General features: G+C 39.8%; 1 protein-coding gene across 1 annotated transcript in view; it reads right to left on the reverse strand.

The window, feature by feature from the left end:
* Positions 1-246: 246 nt before the first annotated feature.
* The window catches only part of LOC149153571 (protein SEMI-ROLLED LEAF 2-like), a 63,195-nt gene continuing 41,129 nt past the window's right edge, over positions 247-22,312 (reverse strand). The window contains exons 15-21 of the mRNA XM_089445317.1: positions 9,043-9,118; positions 2,639-2,766; positions 2,132-2,332; positions 1,765-1,905; positions 1,524-1,652; positions 948-1,175; positions 247-814 (exon numbers count right to left, since the gene is read on the reverse strand). Of these exons, the coding sequence (XP_089301443.1) occupies positions 635-814; positions 948-1,175; positions 1,524-1,652; positions 1,765-1,905; positions 2,132-2,332; positions 2,639-2,766; positions 9,043-9,118 (1,083 nt within the window). The 3' untranslated portion in view covers positions 247-634. The remainder of the gene's footprint in view (positions 815-947; positions 1,176-1,523; positions 1,653-1,764; positions 1,906-2,131; positions 2,333-2,638; positions 2,767-9,042; positions 9,119-22,312) is intronic.

The following is a 22,312-nucleotide window of genomic DNA, read 5'->3' on the forward strand; positions in this document are numbered from 1 at the left end:
GAGCCTCCCAGCCAAGTAAGACCAGTTTGGTACCGAACTGGTCCTCTGAACCAATTCATTGGCTGACTCAATATAGGCAGTGGTCAACTCAACTAACTTGATGGAACCCAAGTAAACTCAGTCCAAGTTTGAAAACACTGCTCCACCTGCAAATCACTTTATATGAAAAGATAGCCAATCGGTATCACCACTGACAAATGACCTTTGTCAAATCTCCAAGCAATTTCATCACAATGTACAAAGGACTTCTTCGTTAAATTTGAAAAGATTTATATATCATCAGAAAGTAGTTGAAAACTTTTTCAATTGCAAAGCCTCTGCCTGGTACAAAAAAAGATATGTCATACATTGCTAGAAATGTCTCCTTTAAGGAAACACAAAACCCCATTTCTCTTCATAATAAGGAAAGAATAACAGCTTCTCTCCAATTTCACCCTAACAACACTGCCCACTACTTTCTAGGAAAACCAGCATGAAATTACAGTCAACAGTTATACAAACAATTCTAAAAGAATGTGGAAATCTTCAAATCTTCAGAACTCGAGCTTGGAATGTAGTCATGCATTTTTCTCTGTAGAGCTATAGTATTTAAATATCTAGAGGTTTGCTGCTTTGAAAAAGATCCAACAAAATTTCAATAGCGAGCAGCTTTGAGAAAATTGTCGTAAGGGCTTGCCGGTGGTAGCCTGAAAGATTGCCAAGAATGCTGGGATTCTTCCAAGGAAGGATGCAACAAGCTAGAGGTGATGTTAAACCACTCTGGGTTGCCTGCATCGATAGCTAGTTTCTGTCCATTGAGGGAATTATTTTTAATCTGCAAAACAAATGGCACAGACTTTTATAAAGCCCTGTGGGTGAAAATTTGAAATAGAGAAAACTACACGCTTTTGAAAAGCCCCATACAAGAGCAAAAGGAGAAAAGAGAAATAGCAATTTGACCAACATACCTTCTGCACGTCTTGATCAGCTTCATACACAATCAATCCACTCAAATCATTTTTTTCCGGTGCAGGAAGGAGCAAAGGATCTGGATTTCTCTTGAAGCTCATGACGACCGACATTTTCTTTTGTTTGCCAATTACAAGAGCTTCACACTGGCTTGCCATTTGGGTGTAAGGTACAGGAGTAGTCGAGGTGGATATACTACTTGCAACATGCCGTGCTGTGTCCAGAACCTGCCCAGTCAAAATTCATTGTCGCCATTAATAGGGGAATCGTTTTAGGATGAAACGATAACCTTCAAGTATTAATTGTTATCTTAGGAACTATAACATTATTGACGTCAATGGAATTCTCTTTGAACCCTCGTTGTTGTACTCGTGTATATTCGGCACATAAAAAAATTGGCACGAAACAAAAGCACGTTACTTCACAAACCCAACAGAGTAGGCACGAAACAAAAAGCACATAACTTGACAAACCTAAAAGAGTAGGCATACACCAAATCACAGTACTTATGGTTATAAAAAAATTGAACTGATCACAACAATATGACCTGAATAAAACTTGGATATGGAGCATACCGATTCTAATAGTTGATTAACACTCAGCACATGTTTTGCATCCTTAGGAACATGATCTTTACTATTGGCCTGACTTCCAAATAGTTCACTAACAAGATCTTCCTCTGTTGTGTATGTTGGAGCTGCCATCTGATTATATCCAAATGCACCAAGTTTGTAACAAAGTGTTGTCATGGAGCAAATCATTATTTGTTTAGAAAAGGAATTTCTACACTTATTTTTCAAATGAATGCTTGATCACCTCAAGAAATGATGGATTTTCCTGTGACGCAAATGGTGAACATGGACGGGGTGTCTCCATGTACAGTTGGGCACCTAGGGCAAACGCATCATCGGGAGAAAAATTTTGCAGGAGTTCGCTCCTCATGGTAGAAGCCTCTTTCTGTAGAACCAATGTTTCCAGTTATACACACTGATACAACCATATGGACACACTCTGGCGATATAAAAGATTAAAATTATATTCCATACTAACTATATGTCTCACAACAATTCTTCTATGAACTCACAAAATTTAATATGCAAAACTCTAACAAAATGAAAACCATTTTAAAACGGATGTGTAGACAACTAAATCCGAAAGCTAAATTAAAAATAACTATATCCACCTCTGATAATCTGCCTAAATTGCTAATGATCAAGGACACTAAGGATTCTGTGGACTGGTCTTCTGTAATTGTCAGTGCTGAAAGAAACTCCAATGCAGCATTATTGTCCTCACTTGAACCATATAATGCTCCCTCTGCCCCAAGAGTTGAATTCAAAGCTCGCAGCCTATTATCATCAATCAACTGTAGAAAGGGATCAATCTGTTTGCAATATAACAAAGCAGAGATGTCATCACCATCTTGTTCAAATGAATGCATATTTAACAATGAGGTAATTTCTGTTTATAAAACATGAGCATTCAGAGGAATTGAATAAACAATGCAACTAGAAAATCAGCGATCAAGATTCTCTCTTAAACACTTCAAATGATAACAGTTATGCATAACTTTTTCACATGAGCCAGATCAGTAATAAATAGATAAAATATTACTCAGAAATATCTCAAGATTGGTATAACATGTAATTTCATTTGTAAACGAGAAAATATAGTGACAAGGATTACTAACAGTTTTATCTGTGAGCCTCGCCTTTACACGTGTGACAAGAGCTAAGCAGTTGTATGTTTTGGCTGCAAACACAAGCATTGATGTGGCCAATGTAAAGAGAGATCTGCGGTGACATGGTCGTAAATAACCTGTAGAAATGATGTGTCCAAGACTTAGCAACATGCCTTGAAATTACCAACTAGTTTGATGCATATGTTTTGAAAATCAGATTTGCAAATCTGTAGCAATTCACCAGCCAAAACATTCCTCCACAGAAATCGATTTACCACTCGGCTTTCCTAGTAAAACACTTTCAAACCAAAGCTTTTCCTAAATGCATTATCCCTCATTATTTGATTATCTATAGAACTATTTCAATAGCTGGTATTGTAAGGTTAAATACAATGGTCTCTCAAGGTTTTGCAGTTGATATAAATATTTTTTTATGTCTGAAATGTTTCTGGCAATGGCAAGAATCACACCCACGGAATTGTGAAGACAAGTCTTCGCTAATAGGCTGTGACTGGGGGGCATCTATCCACCAAAGTCTCCCATGAATCTCACCTGGTCCCATCCACATGAAACATTTCCTTGCAGAGTCAAATCAGCACATGAGGGGCAAGCAAGTCACAAGTGGGAATCAAACCTAGATAGGAGGACAACAATACACCCCTTTAACAACTCAAACTAGACCTGGTTAACAACAAAAATAACATTTAATGTATAGATTAGGAAATTCGTAATGCAAAACAGAAAGTCACATGGCTTGTTTGTAAAGGTTCCATTGTGTTGCATGCGTAATATTGCAGTGAAGATAATTTAACATTATAAGTCCTCTTACGTGAAAGGTTCTTTATCAGATAACCAGGCTCATAAGAATAACCTTTCTAGATGTCTTTTCTGATCACCAACCAATTGTCTTTGCAATTCTGCTGGGGAAAGCTTAACATCTCCTATTCGAACAGCTTACAAGCTTAATCTCACTCATCTAAAATGCCCAACATGCCTGAACAGCATCAAGTTGATTTGAAATTGGGTCCTCAAAACCAAAACTGATTCAAGGTAGAATAGATGGTGGAATGATGCTATTGCCAAAACAGCATTGTTTCTTCTTTGATATGGCAAACAAGACACTGTTATTAGAAGGGGCACAGGAAACAAACTGGCTAATAAATGGCATTGGTGAAAAACAGTTAACATTACTGTTATTCAATGAGGTTGCAGGTAATAGTTCCAGAGCTTAGACAGGAAACACTAATTGCAGAGACTCTCAGAGCAAAAGGTGCCCAAATTTGATCTGGACTGCATTGGCTTAAAGCTGGTGACAAGCACTCAAAGTAATTATCCAAGGCCTGGGCTACTAAACAACCCTTTAGCCAATAACTGCTATTAATAAAGAAAGATAACCACACAAATCAAAAACCCCCAGACCTGTTGTGATGTCATCAACTGATGCTGAAACAAAACCAAGGACCCCACCACCAACTTTGAGCTGGAGGTTGCGGGATACTTGTATTGCCGAGTTGCCACGCTTCCAAGCTCACTGCTTCAGTAGGAAAGGCATTTTCGTTTGGGCGGATTTGTCATGTACAGTCATGTTTCTGGAAATATTGGTGTACTCTGGCACATAAGTATGGTCTACTTCCCCCAACAAACCGTTGGTTATTGAGTCGATTGAGTTCACTCCTCGGGTCAACATGTTCAAAATGAACATTGTGATGCCAGTGTCATTTTGGAGGCATTAGGGGTGGATTTTTGGTTGGCCTTTGCAGCAGTATGGTTTAGGGAGGCTTTATTCCTTGGCATATCAACAGCATCTGTTAGCCCCTGTTCTCAATGCAAGATGGGTTTCAGTTGATCCAGAAAATAGGTCAGTGCACGGACTGCACAATTTCTAGTCCACTCAGCTCCTCTATAAGTTGCAAGTCCTTGCACGGCTTGTCACTTACCAGGTGATACCCTCCAAGGCCAGGTTGGCAAAGAGCAGGCTTTCTGACGGACAACCAGTCTGAGACAGTGAGCCAGTTTCCTAAGAGTTGTTAGAAGTATATATGACAAATATTGAGTTCTCCTTCAGGGAAGGATTCAATAGTTTTGTTTGGTGATGTTAGCTATCCATTCCAACGCTCTTTCATTGGGATTTTGTAGTGATTGAGAGTCTGCTCTATTGTGCCTTTAGAAGATTAGGTGTATTTTTTTTTTCTTTTTGGAACAAGAGGTTAGTTCTTTGTCTGCCTTTTGTACCATCATATGATCATACCATGTGGTGTGATGAGGTGCATCACCAGCTGTTGGTTAAGGGTGCTTCAATGATAAAAGATGCTCAAACCTTAGATCCAGTAGCTTATTCTGATTTTATTTCTGCATCAGTAGCCTTATGGAAGAGGATACAAGCTCCACTGTATATACCCTCCACATTTTAATTCGCTCTTTGTAAATACTTTTAGGCAAATATGTGGCATTTTCCAAACAAAAACTGAAAAATAAATATAGAGAAAAGTCACGATGCAGACTGAATTTGAAATTGCTCAAGCATTTATGTACCACCATAAAATGGTTTTTCAGGCCCAAGAGATATCCAAAGAACACAAGGAAGCAATGCAAACCTGCCAGGACGTAGTTCCAAATAAATATAACGATGCAAATAGCCCAATGTGACTCACAACTCTCCTTGAATGAAATTGTAGAACTCTAAAGGCTAAGTAACAAGACACACCATTATGGGCCTGCATGTTTGTATCTATCATGTCAGAAACAGATACATTAGGACACATGTTGCTTATATGTTTGGCACGTGAACACAACCAACATCATTTTTCTGGACACATCCTAAAATCATAACACCGTTAGGGCATATGTCCTATGCATAGGACACGTGCCCTAACAGTATCATGATTTTAGGACATGTGTCCTCCAAAACAGAAATGTGGGTTGTGCTTCTCGATGATATGGGTTTGAACTTTGGACAGCAGTGTTGAGTTGGCATTATCCAACTTGGATCTTAATGAAACAGTGAGAGAGCCAATCACTTTTGATGATGGAAATCCTCCTGAGGGATGATCCTCCATACCAGCAGATGCACGGATTGGATTGGATATAGAGGAGGATAGAGGAGAGAGCAGTGGCAGTGACACTGATTTTGATGATTTTGACATGGAGGAGGACTATTAACAGTCACGAGCTGTGAGATTCTTCCATCCACAGTTCTAGTATCTCTGCCATTGGCATTCCCACCTTTAGTAGGAGTAATTAAGTACCTATGTAGTAGATTTTGATTTTGATGACTTAATGAGAAAATTGCAGTTTATGGTTTTAATTTCTTATGTGTTTGTCATTTGATCATCATTGATGTAGTACTAGTAAGTACTAAGTAGTGATTAGTAGTAATTATTTGTAGGATTGAATTTGTACATGTAAAAGTTCTAATTTTTAAATTCCCACAAGATTCAAATCTTTATGTCTATATTTCATTTTGTATGTGTAATTTAATTTGTTTAATATATAACAGTTTCCTCTGTTTCCTATTTCTGGGGTCGACCATGTTTCGTGTTGGACACTCGTTTTTCCATGTCCTTCATTTCTGATATATATAAATATAAACTGTGTTCTCCGTTTCCTATTTCCAAGGTTGCCATGTCACATCAACATGTTAGGCACTCATTTTTCTGTGTCCTGTTTCTGGGGTTGCCATGTCTCATATCAAACACTCATTTTTCCATGTCCTTTGTGTCCTATGTCCCCATATCAGGTGATTTAGTCTAAAGGTAAGTGGTGGGGACAAGTCACTAAGTCTGGACAGCTTTCCATGTTGAAAAGTGTAACTAGGTTCGGTCTTCATAATGACATATGTAATTGTGATTTTATGCAATTGATGAAAAGAAGAAAAACAAAAATTATTATTGTAATGCTTGTCTCATGGGTTTCATGAGCAAGGAATTCTATTTTTAGTAATGGCTCCCATTGTGATCCTTTAGGTTTTGTCATCTAGTCATAAGAGTCAAATTGGGCATGTTACATTTTGTATAAGTCATTAAATAAGTATGAAATCCCTTCAAGACAAGCACAAGACCTCTCCTTCAAGTCAGCTACAAGATGGAGTAAATAATCTACACAAAGAGACATGTCGGCTCACCCTCTCTCAAGTTGGCTTATTATAGGCTCCAACCACTATAAATAGGGCAGCTCGGCATCATTTCAAGCAGAGATTTTTGGTCAAGGTCTGAAGTAAGAGGAAGTGCGAAAAAGTCAAAGTAGACAGCCTCATAGCCAGCGTGAAGAAAGAAGGAAGAGCGAAGTTTTTCTTGGGTCTGTTTTGGGCTAAAATACACTCCACACGTGTAAGGATCTGCTGTCACCTATTGCAGACAGGGCCGAGGTATTTCAGTTATCATAAGAAGGCAGATTTGGGAAAAGATCAAGTGTATCCTCAAGCCGAATTGAGGAAGGACAGTCTCCACCTCAAGCGAAGAAGATTGAAGGTCAAATCTCATATGCTAGGGTTTCTGAAATAGGGCCGAAATAAAGTGCAGAAGGAAGCTGAAGTTGAAGGGTAGCCGAGAAGGAGGAAGGAGCAGAAGTTTGACTAGTGTTGACTTGGGAATGAAAGAAAAAGGAGTGGAAGGGAACTTGTGTCTTGGTCTTGGAGTGGCAAAGAGGTCAAGGGCCTTGGTCTTGGTATTCGTCAATTGTAATCTCTATAAGAAGAAGAATTTGTTCGGGTTTTCCTCTCAAGTGGGAGAGGTTTTGGCACTGGCTGATAGCCTATATTTTGTGTCTCTTGTCTCTTTATGGTTTATGCATTGGTAACTGTTTAATGAAGAATAACACTATAATAATATAAGTAGAAGAAAATCCTAATCTAAGAAGTAAAAAGCACTCACAAGCAATTATCAATAGAAGAGGAATCACCTAATTTCTATGCCCTAGATTTCTCAACATTCCATGTACATTTTATAATGCCAAACGGACTTTTACAAGGTCTGATCTCTATAAAATATATCTGAAAGCCTTAAGGAACCAGTCATGGCAGAGATGATTAACCAAGAAAATGTAGAAATGATTCCACAATAAGGCAATCCTAAACTAATTTCAAGCTGGTTCCCTATCACATTACCTAACATTTCATACAAGACTTTAGCCAAGTCACTTACAATGAGCACTGAGTACATTTTAACTTAAATTGTGAGAATAACCTAGACCGTTTTCATCCACAAATGATATATCCTTTCCAATATAGTGGCACTGTAACAGTCTAAGAAGATATGGAATGGGCTTGAACCATTGGTCAATGCCAGCCCAAGACACTTTGTTCATTAAAATGGATACTATAAGACTATGACTGGAACAAATAGCCTTATATGCTAGGCAGGCTATCAACTCTGGACATTTTGTTGATCAATATGATCAACTCTTGCACAACAGCTTGTGTCAACATCAACAGAGTTGGATTGGAAGATTTTCCTATTCAGATCGATCAAATAAGGCTATTCATTGGCTCCAGCAATTTTTTCATTCAAGGGATGGCCTTGGCTATCTAGCTGCAATTTGCAAAACAGGTGGTAACGTGTAGAATAATAAGAATGCTCTGACCAAGCAAGGATGGTAACAGCTTATTAATGGACATTTTAATAATGATTCTTTCTCGACACTGGAACAGTATCATACTAATGATTACATGAAACATTTCATAAGGCTTTGGGTTGGAAAGCTAATTGGAAGACTGAATTTCAGGCAAAGTGGGTCACACTGCCCAGATTTTCAATGAACCTAACTGAATAAGGCAGATAATTAAATTGCTAATATTCCTCTAGGTTTCATGACATCGCCAACTTACATATGGAAGCATTGGTTAAAATAATTGATAAGAAAATTACATAGTGGAGTACGACAAAAAGTTAAAACGCCCTTAGCTATTAAGTTTCAATCTTTGCAAAAATGTTAGCAGCTACACACATTTATTATTCATCATGTTGGATTCCATCAATCAAGCTTACAAGTGAGAGTGAATCAACAGATCAAAGTCTTTTCTTTGAGCCAATGTATAAGGCAAAAAGGGATTCCATTACGTGGTGTGGTGAACTTGTTACATCCCCAAAGAATTGGGTGGTCTTGGCATCATTGATGCCAAATTACAAAGAGCGGCACTTTCTTTGCCAGTGCTTAGTGGTGCCTCCATCCGAAATCAAGAATGTTTCAACACACCATCACATCCCTAAGGACATTGGTAATGTGTGAGGTGATCCCTACCCGTGGGGAAACCCATAACCCTCATCAACAACATTGATCTGTTACACATAAGATTCAGGATCTTACACAAACCTCATCAATAATGGTGTTCTAAAAATACACATTACCCTCATTGACATGCATTTTAAATTAAATGAGGGACTTGATAGTTAAAACAGATTGCAAAGAGAGACACTTACAATCTTGATCAAGGGCAATGCTCCTCAATGTCAATGCAAGCTGGAAACTTCGTATAAGTGTACTGTGACTTGAACTCTGAAATTGGGCATAGTTTTTCTCTGAATTAGTGAATTGGAACTTGATGATCCGCTTGCAAGAAATTTAAATATAAGAATGAGCCACTACATCCAAATCAGTTGGGAATATCATTTAAGTACTATCATATTCTTATTTTAACAGCACAAACTTGTAAATGGAGGAAGTTTTGGAGAGTACTGCATATTTCTGAATAGTTTTAGAGGTGAACACAATCTGATTATCAATGCCCCAGAAATATTTCAATACAATAAATGATATAAATCATGAACGTCAATAAAACAGAAAAAAAAAGCACATATTGATGCAATTCAGTATGTTTCGATAAAGTGTCAGATCTGATTAACAGTAATACTTCATAGAATTTCCAAATGAACATAGACAAGTGAATATGTGAGTGTGTGTGTGTGTGTGTGTGTGTATCAATTTGGTGGCTTGAGAAGCTAAGAAAAAAGTTGTTACCCTCCCCTTCCTAGGTTCAAATTTAAGTTACCGGGAAAAGGAAACAAATCCGGATATGGATCTACCAGATTTTTGAAAAACCGGGATTCGGATACCATGGGCAAATGCCATGTACAAAAAATACAATAATATTTTTTTAATTTTAAATAACATGTTCAAACTTAAAATCAAAACCATTCATGAATCACAACATTAGAACTGAAATCATTTGATAATTTTATAAATCTGAAGACTGGAATCATGATGCGCAATGCTTTATATAAAAAGGATAACTGTAAATACAAAATTGTGTCTCATCAATGATCACTCTATTGATATGATGTTGTAGATTAGGTCTAAATACATCTTCAAAAATGGGTCTACAAGCTCATCATTTGAATATTTCAACTCTACATCATGATCAACCTGTCATCTTCTTTGAAATTTGCCTTAAAATCTGAAAATTCCTATCTAGTTACAATGTTAAATGAATATTGTATAACATTTGAGAACATGCTAGTGTATGTATCATATTGTTCTAAACACCTGGTCGTAGAGTTGGATGAGATTGATCTAATTAGATTACTAATGACACAAGCATCCTTTGTAAACTGTATATTATTATCTATGTATTGTCTCAAAGCTTTCCTGTTACCATTATCAAAAACTGAAAATTAAAATTTTGATGTGTCAAAATTGAAAATTAATAACTTATACAACTATACAGCCTAAATAGCCTTGAGGGTTAGCTCAATTGGTCAAGTCTCCGTAGCTAAATAACCTTTGCTATTGAGAGGCCATGGGTTCAATTCTCTAGACACCCACGCAGTCAAGCTCCATGGTTGAGCCAGCAGGACATGATCCCTTTGGGTGGATCTGCCTGGTACAAATATTTTGTGGACGTAGCGGTCACCAATCTTCAGGGTCCATGAACCACATAGAAAAAAACTATACAACCTATAAATTACTAACAAGTAATCTAACTAAATATCTAAATAGAACATGCTTTTGAGGGTTTCAAATAGGTGCCAACTATACTTAAAAAATAAAAAATAAACCAAAATTCTAATGTTATTTTCTTGGGATCCAGCATGTGAGGGCCAGCTAGCACGGGATTTGTTTCAGTAGCATGGGATTTAGTTCTGGGTTTTAAGGATTGGTTTATGTGGCAGATCCTACACAAATCTGATTGGATCCATATCCAAAACATAGATCCATAGATCTAGCATCGAGACCCCAAGGTTTGGTAACATGTGCTAAAATCCTACTTTGTGACATCCTTTCCCTCTTTGCAAGCCAATTGTTGACTGTTGACCTAACCTTGATCCCTAAAGAATATAGTTTACCCTGGGTACTGTTAGCCACCAAAAGTGGGTAACCCCCAGGAGAAAAATTTTCTTCCCATTGGTCAATGAACTAGCCAACAACCCTATGATGATGTATAGATAGCTTTACTTCAAAGCTCTCCACCTATGCTCCGACTAGTGCTCTCTTCAATCTAACATACTTCTTGAATGAAGGTGGGTCATCTGTCAGAGGGTACACTAAACATTTATGTAATGATGTGCTTTCACTTAATGCTTGGGGCATACTAATATGGATCAGAAGCCAGGTTGGATGATTGACCTCTCTTGATTGTAACCTTGCTCCCATACTTCAGTTGAGAGTTTATCCTTTTCCCCTAGTGTAGTGTGAACTCTCTTGACACCCTTTTCTTCCACTTGTACGAGGGGCAGCAATAGGAGCCACTAATTGATGTAACATGCCCAAGATAATCCATACTTATCGCCTTCCACTTCTCCCTTACAACCAATTCCAATCTTTGGGTTGATTGTCATTGGTCATTAGGGCTTAACACTCTATATCCTCATCTTTGAGTCAGGGCCCAGAAATTTGCCCTAAGAATTTGATGCAGCTGAAGAAAGATAAAATCATAATAAGCCACAAATGAAACAAAAGTGAAAAATGCACAAAATGGTTGAGACATGTAATAAGAACACAAGAAAAATCCTAGCATGAGCTTGAACCCCCTCAATAGCCATCATCCAATTCCTAAGCATTTTATGTTCTATCTAAATCAGTGAAGATAATATCGGCGATATATCGCCGAATATCGAAAATATTGTGATATTTTCAGCGATCCGAAATATAGTAGAGAAAATATCGTGATATTTTTGGCTCCCGAAAATATCGCGATATTTCCGAGATATCGGCGATATCTCGGCAAAATATCGCGAGACGATATAAAATATCGTCGGGCGTGTTTTGCCGCGGCTAGAAAAAGGAAAAATCTTTTTTTCTTCATTTTTGTTTCTGAGTGTTGGAGAAGGAAGGGGAAGAGTTTTGTGGTGGTTGTCAAGGAGGGTTTGAGGATCAAACAACGATTATCACCACCAACTAAGATTTTTTTGTGGATCAAAGATTGAAGAATAGTGAGACAAACTTCATTTCTTCCATTAACAGGTATGTTCTTAAAAACCCCTATGTTAATGATTTTTTCATAGATTTAGGGTTATGCTTGCTTGCCTCTTTGCCTACCAACATTTTGTTTCTTTGTTTTTTTTCCATTTGCTATGATTTTCATGCCCATGAGCCAATGCAAGGGTTTTCTCCATATTTGGACAGCAAGCTTCATTTTTTTTCAACTTTCTTATGCACCCTCTTATTGCCATTTTTCATTCACATTGCAAAATGCAAATAATGTAGTAATTTTTTTTAAATGAGGTGGTTATTACTTATTATTTTTTGTGTTGGGGGGTTTAATGCCAATTTTTTGTTTTTTTTTTGTGCCCTAGGTTTGAATTAGTTCACTACAAATGTCAAATATGCCAAAAGCCTTGGACCCATTTTGGGAGTATGGGGAGGCTGTTGGTGGGGCAAATCAGGGATATATATCATGCAAATTGTGTGGGACCAAGATGTCAGGAGGGGTTACACGATTGAAATACCATCTGGCTAGACTCTCTGCACATGATGCAGATGTAATGCCTTGTATGGTTTCTAGTGCAGAGGTTATACAAAAAGCTCTTGAAGCAATTGCTGAACAAGATAGAAAGAAAGCTGCTAGGGAGAGGCCAATGGTCTCAGATAGATAGCTGCTAGTTTTATTTGTTTTGCAACTTTTGCCACATATAAGTTTATAACTCATAATGATGAAATACTTTTAAAGTTTTATATATGTGATGTTATTTTGTTTGAGTCCTTGATTGGACAATTATCAGGGATCAGTAGGATTTGGTATCGCCTTTGAAGTTTGATGTATCATTTCTATTTGACATCATATATATCAGTGCCTTCTTCATATTTATGTGCCAATGTGTTTAGTTCATGTTGTTATTGCTTTATATGTTTAAAAATCTGAAACAAATGAATATATTATGCATTTTTTATGTTTGTTGATATTGCCGATAAGATATTTTCTGGACCCTCGCCGATATTTTGCTGATACCGACATTTTCAACACTAATCTAAATAAAGAAATTTATGAAAATAAAATTGGACTTGTTACGGTTCAATCTATCATCTTGAATGTGTAAAAGCCCCAAGCACCCATATGATAAATTCAGGTTACTAGAAGGTCAATTAATATCACCTTGCCAACTCTCCTTTCACTCATGGGAGGCTTCCCTCATTAGGATTGTTGGAATTATAGGGCAATGGAGTGCAATAGTGGTTCAAAAAGAAATTCCAGCAAAACAGATTTGAGAGTTGAAAGGCAAATGAAAGGATGGTGAGCTGGAGATTAGTGCCTAGTCTATTGAGTAAATGGAGTCATTAGAAAAACACAAATGGAAGGTTGTTCGAAAGAGGTAATATGGCTAAGAAGTACAAGCCAATAATACTCTTACCTTGCTGCCCTGTATTGCAGAAATAAACCTAGGATTGTTGCATATGTAGACAACATCCATAAGTTTATATGTGTAGAAATAAACCTAGGAGTCATGTATGTGTACATTTAGTCCATAAGAAGAAACAAAAACACAATTGTTGACAAAACTCCAATGATAGCCCAACAAGAAATGAAAAGAAAATATCAAATTCCTTCTCCAAAAGGTGCATTTCCAAATCACTTCAATGAAATAGAAATCGCATTGAGAATGTGCGAGACAATCTCACCCATAAGATATTTCATATTTGCAGAGCCACCAAGCACATCCAAGACATCTGCCATTATGCTCAAAGAGAGATGTTCTCCCAAATCCAACCATGGCAAAAAAGTGAAGGAAGTGATCTTTAAATAGAGTCTCTAGCTCAACCTTTTACAATAAAAAATGGTATTTCCCTTATTCTAGAAAGTGCTCGAATCTATTGCAAATCCTCAATGTGGTTTACTGATCCCAAATATGTTATATGACCCATGCATGGCACCAATAACCTTCGAAATAAAACCACATCCAGCTATTCGATAATGCTATATGAAGTTACCCCTAACTTCACCAATTCATGAATGAAAGGTAGTCCACCATACTTTATGCCCCAACCCCCCCCCCAATCCCCCACTCCCTTTATTGTTATAATTCATGGACTATGGAATTAGTTAATGTCGTAGTCTAACTCTTCTACATTTGGCCCTTTTTCAGTCATGTTTTCCAACCAATTTTGCCAGAAATTCGAAAAGAATTTGTTGGAATCATAAGTTTGAGATCCGTACTCTGCATAACCCAAGTACCCCAGGGGTTTTCAAGATGATGAATGTTGATTTTCATAGCTCTTCCTATCTGATAATTACTTCTTATGATTTCTTCCATTACTTTTTCTTTCATTTGCATTCATCATAAAGAAATTACACAGAAAATCTCAACGATAGAAACATAAATGACAATAGAGACAACCAAACACAAGAGACAAGAATTTACCCTAGGAAAACCCAACAACCTTTTCCTTAAAAAAATTATCAAGTTCAACAAAGATACATTAGACAAATACAAGGACAAATAGACCATCAATACAGCGTTGGTCTAACCTAGTCAATTAGCCCTTATGTCAAGTCATCAATCTGCCCATAAGCTTGACTTGAATTGATCTATCAACTTGGCCTGCTCAGACTTTGTCCTATTCTTTCTGCTTCAGGAATTAGGCTTTCCGCCCTAACTCATTCTGCTACCCAAGATGACTTAATAATTTGTTCTTCTTCCTTAGCTCAGTTTGCTCCGGCAAAGTAGGTCTACTCATATACTTAGTCCACCTTAGGAGAATTCAATCTACTAAATTCCTCCTTGCTCTACCTCAGAGAACTTTGTTACTCTGCCTCAAAAGACTTCGCTACTCTGCCTCAAAATACTTCCCTAATATGCCGCAAAATATTTTGCTGCTCTGCCTCAAAATACTTCACTCCTCTACCTTAGAATACTTTGCCATTTTGCATGTAATGTCCTCTCCAAGTTGAGGGCTTATGGAGGACATAATATCCTATCCTAGCCTATAGGCTATAGTCTTGTTAAAGGGGTAAAAACCCAAATTTTTCCCATGTTGGGGCAACAATGGGAAAAAATTGGATTGGTTGGGGCCAAATTAGAGGTTGCAGACACAACTCCTCACATTGTTGGAGCCCATGGAAAATCTATAAATAGAAGAGGGTTGAGATCAAAGGGGCATCATCAATTGTGGATCAAAATCATTTGTTTTTCTTGAGCAATCGCTTTGAGGGTTTACGACCCATCTCTCCTATCCATTTCAGTGGTGAAAGATTCCACCCTAATTGGAAAATTTTATTTGATCATTATTATCTCTGTTCTGGCACAGCGAGGACACATCATTGCACAAAAGTTGAGTTCTAAGTCTAAGGCATTGAAGTTGACGATCAAATTCTCTGTGGCACGTGTTCTTGAGACAACTAATATTTCTTTGTGGATTAAAGGACGAGTCTGTGGCACCATAGGAAAGTCAGGGCAACCATTACGAGTCCTAAGACTGGAAAGCTCTTGAGGATGAAGGACCTCTTGTGTAGTGTGTGCCACAAGAGTAGGCCTCAGTATGCATCCAACCCACAATCTGGGACGTGGGAAGAGCCACCTATCTGGCCAATAGGTGTAGTGAGACTTGTCTGTGTGACTTGTCTAGGATGCAGATGTTCCACCACTTGACACTTGGTTGTATTTGATTCTTGTCTATGTAACTTGTTTGAGTCTTGTCTATGTGACTTGTTTGAGTCTTGTCTATGTGATGTCTATGTTTTATCACCTATTTTTTTGAGATGAAAATTGGTTGAGTATAGTCCTTGTGTATGTGACATGTGATGGTTCCTTCCTTTACAAACTTGTGTCAAGTGGATGATTCTTCTTTAAATTGAGACCTCATTGTTACAGATGTTACCGAGCAAAGTTGAACTGAGATGAATGAAAGAGATCAGAGGAAGCGGAGATCTTTGATGCAGAAAGAAATTCCTCCCTAGCTGAGAGGGGCTATTAAAATTTGACAACTCCGACATGAATTTCTCCTAAAAGAAATCATATCTTGTTGAAATTTGGTACCGGAGGACAGGTGGTTCCCTTAGGCTCTGATCTTTGGCCTAGGGAAAAGTGTCCAAAAGAATTTAATTTTTCTCCTAAAGTAACTTTATAATTTTTATAAAGTTAAATCTAATTTAAAAGTGACTTTAAGTGATAAAGTTACTAAGTCTAATTTTAAAGTGACTTTTATAAAGTCAATAAAAATTAGAAAGGAAAAGTGACTTTGGAAATAAATGACTAAGTGGGTCTTTATTAAAGTGGGGTGAATTAAAAAATAGAAAGTGAGATTTAAATGAGCATTTAATCTCAGCCATTGATCTAAATCTATTTCAGCCATTGGATTTAGGGATCACCCAAAAGTCACTTAAGGTTGGGTTAAGGGAGGAAAAGGAGGAAAAGATCATTAATTCTTTCATGAGCAGATTGAGAGAAGGAGAGCAAGAGAGCAAGGGAGATTTCTGGGCGGTGTAACAGCAAAGCTGAAAGCGGAGTAACAGCAAAGCTGAAAGCGGAGTAACAGCAACAGTCGCGGTGTAACAGCAACAGCCGCGGTGTAACAGCAACAGCAGCGGTGTAACAGCAACAGCCGCGGTGTAACAGCAACGGTGTTTCAGCAAGGCTGAGATAAGTTGTAAAAGTCTGTTTGTTGATTTTTGTTTGCTGAACATTTCTCCTACTGTAAAAAGGCATTTTCCAGAAATAAAGAAGAGCTCTCAAACTGGTTTTCCCCAAGAGTTGTAGGGGGTTTTTCCAGGGTCACATTGACCAAAAATCTCAGTGTTTAAATGTGTTTTAATGGCTGTTTATTACTGCTGATTTTTATTTCTGCAATTTCCAGCATTCTGTAAAATTTCCAGAATTTGTGTTTTCAACAAATTTATTTTTTTCCAGCTTGTTAAATGTATGGTTATGGGAAAGGGCATTTAACTATATGGGAGAAATAAGGAGAAACTGAAAACCGGGGTGGGAAATGAGAAATTTCTACATGGTATCGGAGCTTGAGTGCTGAAGGGCAGTTTGGGACAGCAAAAGGAAAAATTACAGTTGCTGATTTTTCACTCAGAAAATTCCAGCAAGCTGATTTTTTCATAAACAGCAGTTTTATCTTTACTACAGCAGTGCTATTTTTCAGTTTTAGGACAGCAGGATGTCATTGGGATTGAGGGTGGAGGATAGGTTGGATGGGCATACAAATTACAGTGTTTGGAAGGAGAGAATGCAGAGTATCTTTGAGGAGGCAGAAGTCTGGTATATCATGGTGCATACAACACAGCACCCTGTTGTTGTGCCTACTGATGCAACTCAGTTGGCTGCTTATAATAAAAAGAACAACAAGGGTAAGAGGTTGATTCTAGACGGAATCAAAGACCATTGCATTCCTCATGTGAGAGGAAAGAGCAATGCCCATGAGATGTGGGCAGCATTGTCCAATCTCTACCAGAGTACCAATGAGAACCGGAAGATGGTCCTGAAGGAGAAGTTGAAGAACATTAAGATGGGTAATGATAGTGCAGCTGGATATCTCACAAAGATTACTAATGTGAGAGATGAGTTGGCAGCGATTGGAGAGGCCATTCCACCCACTGAGTTGGTGCGGATTGCAGTGAATGGCCTCCCCCGTTCATGGTTGAACTTTGCTGATGGGGTGTGTGCACGTGAGACCCTTCCCACATGGGAGAGGTTTTGGGATGATTACATTCAGACAGAGATCAGGAAAGGACAGCTTGGGGCAGCCAAGCCAGTTGAGCAGGATGAGGACGTAGCACTGGTGGCAGGAGGCAAGAAAGGCAAAGGGAAGAAGCAGGCTTCCACAAGCGGTGGTGGGGGCAAAGGCAAAGGTAAAGGTAAACAGGGGAACACACAGAAGGACTATTCCAAGGTGAAGTGTTGGAATTGTCAGAAGATGGGACACTATGCAGTTGTGTGTCCGGAGAAGAAGAAGAAGAAGGGGAAGAACCAGGACGTGGCAGCTTCAGCAGAGATTGAGGACTTTGCAGGTCGTTTTGACCGGGAGTTTGCGTTCACTTCGTGTGAGTCCTCTAGAGCAGGATCACTTGCCACACAGGTTCAAAGGGAGCATGCTTTTCCCTCGATTAGTGGAGCATCTTCAGGTATCTGGTATGTGGACAGTGGGGCTTCACGTCACATGACAAGAGTCTGGGAGTACTTCTCAGAGCTTTCAGAGAGTGGCACTGATATTGAGGTAGTACTCGGTGATGATAGAGTTGTTAGAGCAGTCGGGGTGGGGACAGTGACATTTCAGAGGGAGTCCAAACCTCCCTTGAAGGTGTCAGAGGTTCTTTATGTGCCAGGGATGAGGAAGAACCTCATATTCGTCTCAGCTTTGGAGGACAGAGGATATGAGGTACTATTCAGGGGAGGACATGTGTTGATGTATCCCAGGGGCACTCCAGCTGATTCAGCTAGAGTGATAGGTGTACGCCATGCAAAGGTGTACAAGTTTGCATTCCAGCCCCTTTTGGCATTGAGCAGTAGTACCGACAGCAGAGCTAGCAGTTCTGAGCTGTGTGAGATTTGGCACCGCAGGATGGGACACATGTATCATGGAGCCTTGAGGACATTGCGGGAGATCACTACAGGTGTGCCAGATTTCAGTACTGATCACTTTGATACTTGCAGAGGTTGTGCGATGGGCAAGTTTGCCAAATCCCCTTTTCCCAGCAGTGACAGCAGAGCGACTGGGATACTTGATTTGATTCATTCCGATGTGAGCGGTCGAATGTCTCATGTTTCCTTGAGTGGATATGAGTACTATGTTTTATTCATTGATGATCACTCCAGGAGGACCTGGATTTATTTCTTGAAGACCAAGAGTGAGGTCTTCAAGCGGTTTCAGGAGTTCAGAGCTCTTGTGGAGACACAGACAGGTCGGAAGATCAAGTCCCTGAGGTCGGACAATGGAGGAGAGTACACCCTTGGAGAGTTTGTTGACTATTGTGCGGAGGCAGGCATTAGGAGGGAGTTCACTGTTCCTTACAACCCCCAGCAGAACGGGGTTGCGGAGAGGAAGAACAGATCCATCATAGGGGCTGCCAAAACCATGTTACATGATCAGGGGTTGCCATTGTTCTTGTGGGCAGAGGCCTGCAAAACAGCTGTTTACTTGCAGAACAGGAGTCCGCATCGTGCCTTGGGGCACATGACTCCGGAGGAGGCTTTTTCTGGGAAGAAGCCTGATATTGGTCATCTTCGTATCTTTGGGTGCATCACATACTCCTATATACCCAAGGAGAAGAGGACCAAACTAGAGCCCACCACAGAGAAGGGTATCTTTGTGGGCTACAGTGAGACCTCAAAGGCCTTTCGGATTTACATTCCTGCACGGAGGAGAGTTGTTGTCAGACGGGATGTGAAGTTCGAGGAGGACAGGGCCTTTAGGAGGTCACGGGAGTTAGAGTATTTGGATCAGCCAGACCCTCAGCAGCAGTTGAGTCAGTCACAGGGATCCAGTGGGCAGGGATCAGGAGGATCCGGAGGTACATCTATGAGGATGTCAGGTCCATCAGTGAGCAGTGGCTCGCCGAGCCAGAGGGGTGGTGCTCCGGGCAGCATGCAGAGCAGTTCACTAGGGAGTCCACTGATGGACAGTTCACACGGTACCTCAGCTTCTACAGGTTCAGGTGCAGGCAGGAGGACAGCAAACAGACAGTCAAGAGTTCAGGCTACTGATGGTGATGAGGAGGAGGAGTTTCATTCTCCTATGGGAGAAGCATGCTCAGGGAAGAGGAAGCCCAAGTGGCTTCAGGACACCTTGAGAGATGCCACATCTGTTGCTGAGCCGAAGAGGCCGGTCAGAGAGAGTAGACCACCTGAGAGGTTTTGTAGTTATATGGCGATGGTTACCAGCATCCTTGACTCTGAGCCTTCTAGCTATGAGGAGGCAACTAGCCAGCAGGTCTGGAGAGAGGCCATGCAGGAGGAGTATTCTTCTATCATGAAGAATGATGTTTGGGAGGTGGTGCCGAGGCCTGAGGGCAAATCCGTGGTTACTTCCAGATGGCTTTACAAGGTAAAGCATGCTGCAGATGGCAGCATTGAGAAATTCAAAGCAAGGTTTGTGGCTAGAGGGTTCTCCCAGGTAGAGGGAGTTGATTATGAGGAGACCTTCGCTCCCGTGGCTCGATATACTTCGATACGCTCCATTATATCGATAGCAGCAGAGATGGGTTGGAAGATCCACCAGATGGATGTGAAGACCGCATTTCTCAATGGCTTCATACAGGAGGAGGTGTACATTGAGCAGCCACAGGGCTTTGAGGTGCATGGGAAGGAGTCCCATGTGTGCAGACTGAAGAAGGCCCTTTATAGCCTGAAGCAAGCTCCCAGAGCTTGGTACTCCAGGATAGATACATATTTGCAGGGGATGGGTTTCACAGAGAGTGAGGCAGATCCGAACCTTTACTTTATTGTGATTGGTGAGGAGCCTCTCATTCTGGTGCTGTATGTGGATGACTTGGTCATTACAGGTGCAGAGAGACTCATAGAGCACTGCAAGAGAGATCTTGCGGCGGAGTTTGAGATGAAGGACATCGGTTTGATGCATTACTTTTTGGGTTTGGAGGTGTGGCAGGAGGAGGGGCATTTCTTCCTGGGGCAGGGGAAGTATATTGTGGACATCCTTAGCAGATTCCACATGGAGGATTGTAGACCCATGTCGACACCGATGATCACCAACTGGAAGAAGCTTCATGCTTCGGATTCCGAGTTGGTGGATCCCACATTGTACAGGTAGCTGATTGGTTCCTTGATGTATTTGGTCAACACTAGACCAAATATCTGTTTTGCAGTCAACACGATGAGTCAGTTTATGTGTGAGCCTAGGAAGGTTCACTAGGTGGCTGCAAAACACATTTTGCGGTACTTGCAGGGGACAGTGGATTATGGTTTGGACTACAAGCAGGGAGATGGAGTGAGATTGGCAGGATACACTGATTCTGATTGGGCAGGTTGTGCTTTTGATAGGAAGAGCACTTCAGGGTGCTGTTTTGGGTTGGGTTCAGCAGTAGTGTCATGGTTCAGCCGGAACCAGCAGTCAGTAGCACTGAGTTCAGCGGAAGCAGAGTATATGGCAGCCAGTCTAGCTAGTTGTGAGGCCATCTGGCTTCGCAAGATGTTGTTTGGCTTATTTGGTCAGCCGTTGAGACCTTCAGTGATTTACTGTGATAATCAGAGTTGCATTAAACTCATGGAGAATCCAGTATTTCATGACAGGTCAAAGCATATCGGGATTAGATATCATTTCATCAGAGACTATGTTCAGAAGGGAACTGTGAAGCTTGAGTATATTTCCACTGATGAGCAGGTTGCAGATATTCTTACCAAAGCCTTACCATGGGGCAAGCATGTCTACTTCAGAGACAAGATGGGTGTGGTGAGGAACACCTTCCTCGGTAAGAGGGAGTGTTGAAATTTGGTACCGGAGGACAGGTGGTTCCCTTAGGCTCTCATCTTTGGCCTAGGGAAAAGTGTCCAAAAGAATTTAATTTTTCTCCTAAAGTAACTTTATAATTTTTATAAAGTTAAATCTAATTTAAAAGTGACTTTAAGTGATAAAGTTACTAAGTCTAATTTTAAAGTGACTTTTATAAAGTCAATGAAAAATTAGAAAGGAAAAGTGACTTTGGAAATAAATGACTAAGTGGGTCTTTATTAAAGTGGGGTGAATTAAAAAATAGAAAGTGAGATTTAAATGAGCATTTAATCTCAGCCATTGATCTAAATCTATTTCAGCCGTTGGATTTAGAGATCACCCAAAAGTCACTTAGGGTTGGGTTAAGGGAGGAAAAGGAGGAAAAGATCATTAATTCTTTCATGAGCAGATTGAGAGAAGGAGAGCAAGAGAGCAAGGGAGATTTCTGGGCGGTGTAACAGCAAAGCTGAAAGCGGAGTAACAGCAAAGCTGAAAGCGGAGTAACAGCAAAGCTGAAAGCGGAGTAACAGCAACAGTCGCGGTGTAACAGCAACAGCAGCGGTGTAACAGCAACAGCCGCGGTGTAACAGCAACGGTGTTTCAGCAAGGCTGAGATAAGTTGTAAAAGTCTGTTTATTGATTTTTGTTTGCTGAACATTTCTCCTACTGTAAAAAGGCATTTTCCAAAAATAAAGAAGCGCTCTCAAACTGGTTTTCCCCAAGAGTTGTAGGGGGTTTTTCCAGGGTCACATTGACCAAAAATCTCAGTGTTTAAATGTGTTTTAATGGCTGTTTATTACTGCTGATTTTTATTTCTGCAATTTCTAGCATTCTGTAAAATTTCCAGAATTTGTGTTTTCAGCAAATTTATTT

Source organism: Pinus tabuliformis, chromosome 9, assembly GCF_031772625.1.
Source record: "Pinus tabuliformis cultivar Carrire ecotype Pingquan chromosome 9, CPIR1, whole genome shotgun sequence".
In the NCBI taxonomy this organism is placed as follows: domain Eukaryota; kingdom Viridiplantae; phylum Streptophyta; class Pinopsida; order Pinales; family Pinaceae; genus Pinus; species Pinus tabuliformis.